The sequence below is a fragment of the Vipera berus genome (genome assembly GCF_964194415.1).
Source record: "Vipera berus genome assembly, chromosome: 8".
Classification (NCBI taxonomy): Eukaryota; Metazoa; Chordata; class Lepidosauria; order Squamata; family Viperidae; genus Vipera; species Vipera berus.
Window position 1 is genome coordinate 18,653,597 of NC_138211.1, and position 8,981 is coordinate 18,662,577.

The 8,981-nt window shown below is 45.0% G+C and overlaps 1 protein-coding gene across 1 annotated transcript in view; it reads right to left on the bottom strand.

Moving 5' to 3' along the window:
* The window catches only part of BIN3 (bridging integrator 3), a 114,689-nt gene extending 108,411 nt beyond the window's left edge, over positions 1-6,278 (bottom strand). The window contains exon 1 of the mRNA XM_081333841.1: positions 6,198-6,278. Coding sequence (XP_081189967.1) covers positions 6,198-6,205 — 8 coding nt within the window. The 5' untranslated portion in view covers positions 6,206-6,278. The remainder of the gene's footprint in view (positions 1-6,197) is intronic.
* Positions 6,279-8,981: the final 2,703 nt, after the last annotated feature.

The following is an 8,981-nucleotide window of genomic DNA, read 5'->3' on the forward strand; positions in this document are numbered from 1 at the left end:
ATGATCTACACAGGTGGCAGCAAGGGAGGAGGAATCAAAATCTTGCTTGAAAACCAAGCACAAGAACTTCTCAAAGAGGATCAACCAGGAGCCTCATTGTTATGCAGTACCAACAGCATGTGTTGCCTGAGTCTATCAATAATTCAGAAATCTTTTAACCACTATGTACCAAGAATACGTAGTTCAAAAAGATATAGCACCTTCACAAAAATAAAATGCGATTAATTTAATGAGTGCTGTTGAAATTCTCAACCCTCTAAGCCACTTTTAACATTTCAGATGCCTTGTTAAAAGTTGTCAGGTTACTTTGTGAGCTAGCCTAGCTAGTGGGAAATATACTAAAAGTGCCTCCATCAGCCTTTTTAGGTCCTGCTAAAATCCTTTCTTACTTTGTTATGATAATCTAAAGAAAATTTATTTTAATTTATTTCAAATTTTATTTTTAATTTACTGTACAGAGACCTTTAAGTTTTGTTGTTGTTAGCCGCCCTGAGTCCCTCGGGAGATAGGGCGGGATATAAATCCCATTAATAAATAAATAAGTAAATAAATAAATAAAATCCAGTTCAGATGTGTCTACCAGCCACGTGTCTGAGCATTCTAATGCCATATGTGAAAGAGGTTTCTAGAAACTAAGAAAAGGAAAATGTGTTAGTTTTATTTGTAAAACTAATTCAGTTAGTTTAGTTTTATTTAGCTAGTTTGGTTTTTAGCTTTTACAGAAACGTCTTCCCATAGAATTTTCCGCCCCTTTTCAAGATACTGCAATGTTAAAGACACCGAGTAAATTTCATCCTCATACTGGTTTCCTTATTTTCACCACTTTCACGACTCCTGCTAACCCACAGAGCAATGATTCTTAAACTTGGAGACTCAATCACCCCTTTTCCCAGTCTCAAATAATATTACCACCACACGCCAAAAAGCCAGATTCTGTTATTTTACAAAAGCATCTAAGCAGTGGCAAATATGCCTTGACTCAAAAACAAGTGATTACAAATTGTTCCATTAGCCCTAGCACAGGGGTAGGCAACCTTGGCTCTTTTATGACTCGTGGACTTCAACTCCCAGAATTCCTGGGAGTTGAAGTCCATGAGTCATAAAAGGGCCAAGGTTACCTATACCCCTGCCCTAGGAAATACCCAAATTACGAGGAATAACTGCCCCCAATTGAAGAATCACTGAGAAGTAATAATAATAATAATAATTTTATTTGTATACCGCCCTTCTCCCGAAGGACTCAGGGCGGTGAACAGGGCAAACATATAAAAGTACAAAGATACAAAAGTTAAAAAAGAATTAAACACAATGCCCAAGCTAAAACAATAAATAAATATATTAAAAACAACAATAAAATCCCAACCCATCCCCCATCAGGCCAGGCCGGCTTGTTGGAACAAATAAGTCTTCAGATCGCGTCGGAAGGAGCGAAGGTCCTTCCTATCCCAACTGAAGAATCAATTCTATTCTATCACATAATAGAGTAACAGTTAGAAGGCACCTTGGAGGTCTCCTAGTCCAACCCCGTTTAATCAGGAAACTCTACACCAGGGCTCCCCAGCCCCTGATCCATGGACCAACACCAGTCTGCAACATGCCAGAAACCAGGCTATGAAAACAAGCAAAGCCCCATCCACAGGATGCAGGCAGCACACAAAACCACGCTCCCTCCAACTGACAATACAAGAGTGGTGATACAGATTAACGACTGTGTTTAATACAATGAATATATGGGGCACTCTACCATGACTTAGTACAGGGGTAGACAACCTCGGCTCTTTTATGACTCATAGACTTCAACTCCCAGAATTCCTGAGCCAGCATGGCTCAGCTTGGAAACCTCTCCCTTTCCCCTCAGCATGGCTGGCTCAGGAATTCTGGGAGTTGATGTCCACAAGTCATAAAAGAGCCAAGGTTGCCTACCCATGACTTAGTATATAAACGCAAATTGGACGAGTTCATTCAACATGCTAAGCTAATCACAGTTCACCGCAATGGCTGGGTTTGCACATTGTGCTATGCCAGAACCAAATAATCCATATTATGGCTTGGAACCCAGCCATGAATCTTAGCGTTCTGTCAACAGTCATAGTTCTGCATGTTGTTTGCTATCATTGCATTTAGCTTGACTCATCTGAGAACTGAAAAACAATGTAGCTAATTTTAAAGGACTTCTAGGAAAGAAGTGATCAGAAAATAAAGGCAGTTAATTGTGTAAACCATGTTTATCCAACCTAGTGACCTCCAAATGTTTTTAACAAAGAAATGTCAGCAAGCATTCATTGCTGAACTGATTTTCCACTGTTTATGACTTGATATGTAATGGTTTGGAAGTTCCCCTATGCAGCATTACAACATTAGCCCATCAGGCCAGAAATTAGCTATCTGATAGTAATCCAGGGTCTCTAGTAAAGCAAAACACTTCCAGGCTCACGTTGACAAGCCTTTTAAATGAAGATGACACAGACAGAAACTGCTTTATTATTTGAATGGAAAAATGACTTTGTTTACTTGTTATGATCTCCTTCCAGTTTAAATATGGATCAATTCACTTTGTTTAGTCAGGTTGCGTTATAAATACAACACTTATCGGCCAAAGAGTAATCTGAAAACATGTTAACAAAGGTCTACTGGGGAATGTAAACAGCCTCGTCTCTGCAGTCTATCAGGATGCAAGGTAACCTGGGGATCAGATTGCTGGGAGCCTGGTATAAGGTGCCCTGAATTCCCTGGAGAAAGAATAAAGGACAAGTCTTATAGTGTATAGAGAAAAAAATGATTTGTTGAAAGCAATGGCCATACTTCTAATAGTACGACGGGATGGGTTTGGAAGGAAGAAAATACAAGCAAAGGTAAAGGTAAAGGTTCCCCTGCACATGCGTGCTAGTCATTTCCGACTCTAGGGGCCGGTGCTCATCTCCGTTTCAAAGCCGAAGAGCCAGCGCTTGTCCGAGGACGTCTCCGTGGTCATGTGGCCGGCATGACTAGACGCCAAAGGCACACGGAACGCTGTTACCTTCCCACCAGAGTGGTCCCTATTTTTCTACTTGCATTTTTACGTGCTTTCGAACTGCTAGGTTGGCACAAGCTGGGACGAGTAACAGGCGCTCAGTTACGTGGCACTCAGGATTCAACCCGCCAAACTGCCGACCTTCTGATCGACAAGCTCAGCGTCCTAACCCACTGAGCCACCACGTCCCTTACAAGCAAAGGTACTTCTGGATAAAATTCAGTGATTACCCAGAAAAAGGGGAACTGCTTAAGAAAGTACTAGGGAGGTGGTGGGGGAGAAAGCTGTACAGAGATATATCCACTACATACAGTAATGTTTGCATTCAGCAAGTGGAAGAAAGTGTGGCAACTAAAGGGAAAAAATCTTTGCTTAAGAGCCAAGACATGAGGGCTTGTGCTTTGGAGTTCAAGTTTCATTAGTCCAGAGAGCATGCCAATTTGGAGACACCATAGGAGTTTTATCTAAACATTTGCTGCGTGGCCTGGCTGTTTTCCCATGCCCAAGGTAGCTACTCTCAAAACAGGCAAGAATGAGTTTGATGCAAATATCAATCCACACCCATAGCAATTTTAGTTGACTTTAATAGAATTAAAACAATCTTCTTGAGTTTAGGATTACCTGCAGATCATCATGAACACTATGGCAATTACTCCTCAGGATATCAAATAACTAAGCTAGGGAAAGACTAGGTCAGGCATGTCAAACTGCCGGCCCGCGGGCCGGATGTGTCATGCCGAAACCGTGCCCACCCCATTGCCGGCAATTGGGAAAAAGTCACAATACATCGCGCAATGTCACATGATGTCGCAAGTTTGACATGCCTGGACTAGGTTCACACTATACTAAGTCATCATATCATTTGCTTCCTTTTGTGCCAGTCCAGACAATTTACAATAAACCAATGGCCCCCAACCTTTTGGGCACCAGCGACCAATCCCGTGGAGAGAGGTTTTTCTGTGGATTGGTGGGGGTGTGGTTTCGCATGCTGCCTGCATCCCTTGGATGGGGCTTCACTTGTTTGCGTGGCCCAGTTTCTGGCATGCTGGACCAGGGGTTGGGGACCCCTGCAATAAACCATGATTAGACAAACTTTTTAAGCATAATATATGAATCCAGTAACATAATTATCTTGTATTTATTTACATGAGAGATTGCTGTATGGAGGGGGAAAAAATAATCATCCTGAAAGGGTAAAATGAAATTATAATGCAACAGCAGCATCAAAATCTTTTGATCGGGGATTCTTTTGTGAAGTATGTATTGCTATAAAATTTTTATACTGTTGAATTATAGTAATGTACAAGAAAAACAAATTAAACAAGTTTAGTAAAATAATAGCTATTTCTAAACAGGTGCTTATGGTTTCCTAAAATGCAAACAAGGACATAAACCTTTATATTAAGTCCACTTAGTGTTTTAGTCCCGAACCTTTTGGGCACCAGGGACCGGTTCCATGGAGAAAGATTTTTCCACGGACCTGAGTGTGTGTGATTTTGTGTGCTGCCTGCATCCCACAGATGGGGCTTTGCTTGTTTGTGCGGACCGGTTGCTGGCAAGCTGCGGCCTGGTACCAGTCCATGGACCGGCGATTGGGGACCCCTGGTCTACGCCATTTACAAAAAAAAAACAACCCTAGAATTCAGCAGGGCAATGCTTAAGACATTAATTAGGAGCAAAATCAAAGAATTTGCTTGGATAATCCAGGCCCAAGCCATGCAGGGGTTTAAAGATAAGAATCAATACCGTTTATATCACCCAGAAACAAAGTGACAGTTAGTGACATAACTTCCTCACAGATATAACATCCATCCAGAAACCATCTTGGCAGTTGAATTCTTTACTAACCAAGGTGTTTAGATGCAAAGGCTACTCATATAAATGGCATCTCAGGAAGCAAGCCAGAATTTACCAATGGCCTTATTTTAAAATTATTCATCCAAGGATATAGGTGATCTATCAGTCTAAGCTGATAAAAGACTGGGAAAGGCATAGTCTGGGAAAACCCCAAAAGAGAGAGGGATTCAAAAGCACCTCTTAACTCCATATCTGCACCTTCTGGGGGAGCCCACCCCACTTGAATGCTAAAAAATGTAGCATTGGAAAGCACAGTCCACACCGTGAGCAGCTTCCATCTTCTCCGGAGACGAATTCCCAATGCTTAGTAAGCGAGGAGCCTGCAAGAGCACCAGCTTCTCAATCCCTAAAAACCTCCGCATGCAACGAACGAGTGGGGTGTGTGTGTGTGTGTGTGTGTGTGTGCACGCGCGCGTGTCCTCCATCCTTGCTGCTTTACAGCTTTGTGTATGTTATCAGAGGAGAGGGAGGAACCACATGCTTGTTCCTGGCAACTGCACACTGTTGCACCTACCTACACATAGGTCAGGTGGCACAACGCCAGTGGTATAACAGAAGGAAGACCTACTCTGAACCTGATTTCAAGAGTAAAGATAGCTCCCAAAAGGAGGGTGGGGGTTGTAAAAAGAAGGGCGGGATATACACCAGCTGCCTGCAATTAGTGCAGGTTCGAGTCCCACCAGGCTCAAGGTTGACTCAGCCTTCCATCCTTCCGAGGTAGGTAAAATGAGGACCCAGATTGTTGGGGGCAATAAGCTGACTTTGTAATAATGCCGCTTGGGGTGTGTGTGAAAACCCTAATAAGCAGGCATATACATAGAATGAAGGCTACTGCTAAGCTTGTAAGCTGCCCTGAGTCTTCGGAGAAGGGCGGGATATAAATGGAATAAAAATAAAAATAAAATAAATAAATAAAATAAAATAAATAAAATAAATAAACAGGGGCAACTAAAGCAACTAAATTCTTCTGCCAGGCCCTTCTCTGCAAGGACAACACCTGAAAACCTCTCCAAGGGATGGAAGCACCGCCTCACACACACACACACACACCCCAACACACACACACCCCAACACACACACACACCCAGCTCCCTGCTATTCAGCCCTGCTCCTCCCCTTCCACGGTCATCGGCCCCAAGTAGCCCGAAGCTTCTTCCCGACACCTTTGCAGCGCCCCTTCTCTCCTCCTCCTCCTCCTCCTCCTCCTCTCCCACGGAAAAGTCCGCTGAACCAGGAACGAGCCCGCCACGCGCTGCCACAGAAGACGCCCCCCACACACACACTCGAGGAAGACGCACCCACGAGGACCCCCCCCGCCCCCCCCACTCACCAATTCATAGCTCCCTTCCGGTCCCCGCGCCTCAGCCGGAAACCCCAGGCTCGCCCTCGAGTCCGCCCTTCCGGACGTGAGGTCACGGGACGGCGTCGAGCTTTGGCGGTGACGTCACGCGCAGGGCTGGGAAGGGCGCGGCGGCGGCGGCGTCTGACGTCACAGCGAGAGGGCGGGGAAAGCGGCGGCGGCGGCTTCTTCTCCTCCTTCGCGGGGAGGGGGGGGCGTGTTAACCCTTTCCGTGCCGCGCCCGGGACGCTCCGCCGGGGCGGCCGCGCGTGCGCGCTCCCGCCGGAGGGGGGGGAGGAGGGATACCCCGAAGGAGGCAGCGGTGCCCCTGCGCGGTTTGGAGGGGAGATTTTTTTTTCTCCCCCCCCCCACCCGGGAAAGAGAGCCTTTCCCGGGGTGGGATTGGCGCCCGCAAGAGGAATAATAATAATAATAATAATATAAAGTTGGAAGGGACCTTGGAGGTCATCTAGTCCAACCCCCTGCTCAGGCAGGAAACCCTATACCATTTCAGGCAAATGGTTGTCCAGTCTCTTCTTAAAAGCCTCCAGTGTTGGAGGCCGAGGCGGCGGGTCTGCGCGCAGGGTGGGAAAGCAAGCGTTGGGGTGGAGGGTGTCTTGCCGAGGCGGGAGCAGCGCGGGGAGGCGGTCTCCCTTCGACCGCCTTCGCCCACTGGGAGGAGGGCGGCCAGTCCCCGGGGGGCGCCAGGTTGGGGAAAGTCGCGGCGCGTGGCTCCCCTGCGCATTTCCCGGGACTTTTGCTTTCACTCGCTTTGCGCGGCGCCGCGAAGGGGTGAGTCGTGCAAAGCGCGGCGCCGCGCAAAGCGAGTGAAAGCCCTGCTTTTTTGTGCGGGGGTGGGTGGGGGAGGATTCCCAAGGAACGGCGCCCGAAGTCAGAGCACAGCTCGATGGAAGCCCGTTTTGCAAAGGGGAAAAACGAGAATTGGAAACAACCCCCCCACCACACACACACACACACACACACACACACACACACACAAACATACGCACCCTCTCTTAGCAGTGCAACCGGGCTGGGGGGGGGGTTTCTCTGACTAGGACTGGAAAGAAGAGTGTCATTTAATTGCCCTGTACACCGCCCCGAGTCCCTTCGGAGAGGGGCGGTATATAAATCCAAATAAATAAATAAATAAGGTTTCTGCGCTCGGGCGCCTTCGCCAAGGCTCCCTGGTCCGCTAAGCAGCCTTTTTTTTTCCTCCAAGCTCCGGTTGCATTTGGACTCTTCCATCTTCATCCGTGCTGGTTGTGAGAATGACCGGAGTTTAAAATCCGACTTAAGGCGCCGGTTTGGAGAAGGACGGGGAATGCTAGAAATACTCTTCACCGGCCTCCTCCGTTGGATGTGCTTGCTCTCTTGCCAGCCATGAAGCTGCCACCTGTCAATCTGTTTACCTTAGTTAGGGGATAAGACACACCTTTATCAACGTTAATAAGATTAGACTGTAAGCCCAAATATGGGTGAAAAATTTATAAATATAATTAGGGCAATTTATGACAATCAGGAAGCAAAAATAATTATTAATGGGGAAGCATCTAGCAAGTTTCAAATTCAAAAGGGAACACGGCAAGGCTGCCCCTTATCACCATTGCTGTTTATATTGACTCTTGAAGTATTAACGAGAACTATAAGAAACGACCCAAAGATAAAAGGATTAACCATTAAAAAGGAAACCTTTAAATTGCAAGCTTTCGCGGACGATCTGGTTTTTATTATGGAGGATCCATGTCAGACGGGACCAAAGCTATTGGAAGAATTATCTAAATATGGTGAGGTTGCCGGACTGCGAATAAATAGAAATAAGACCAAGATGATTGTTAAAAATATGACCAATAAACAAAAAGGTAATCTGGCCGGAATCATGGATATAGAAATAGTCAAGAAAATAAAATATCTAGGGATTAACATTACGGCTAGATGCACTTCACTCAAAAAGGATAATTATGATAATGTAGTGAACCAAATAAAAGGTGATCTGGAAAGATGGGGAAACCTAAAACTCTCATTATTGGGAAGAATCGCTGTCATTAAGATGAATATTCTGCCTAAAATCCTGTTTCTGTTTCAGAATATCCCAATTCAACTCGACTCTAAATTTTTTCGAAATTTGGATAAATTATCACTAAGTTTTATTTGGCAGGGGAAAAAACCAAGAATTAAATTGAAATATTTACAGGACACGAAGGAAAATGGGGGTTTTGGATTGCCAGACTGGGAATTATATTACCATGCCGCGGCCCTGAGCTGGATTAGAGAATGGGTAATCTTGAGAAATAGAAGACTATTAACTTTAGAGGGTCACGATTTGCAATATGGCTGGCATGCTTTCCTATGGACGGAGAAACAAGGTCTTTTCTCGCATTTTCAAAGACATCGGATCAGGCAAGCGCTACTTAATACTTGGAAAAAAATTAGATCTCACAATTACACCAAAATACCGGTCTGGCTATCCACCCTTGAAGCGATAGTTTACCCAAATCTGTTTGATTTGGGTAACATAATCTCATACAAGGATATTCTGAATGAGGAGGGGGAATTGAAACTTAGGAATGAACTAGAATTACAAGGTATAAAACTCGATTGGTGGGCCTACTTACAAATCCAATCGAGATTTAGGAAGGATAAAAATGAATGGGGGATATATACCTCTGAAACAGCATTGGACAAAATATTATTGGGACCGGACTCTAAACAAATAAGGAATTTTTATAAATTACTTTTGGGATATAAGCTGTTTGAAGAGCAAGTGAAAGACCC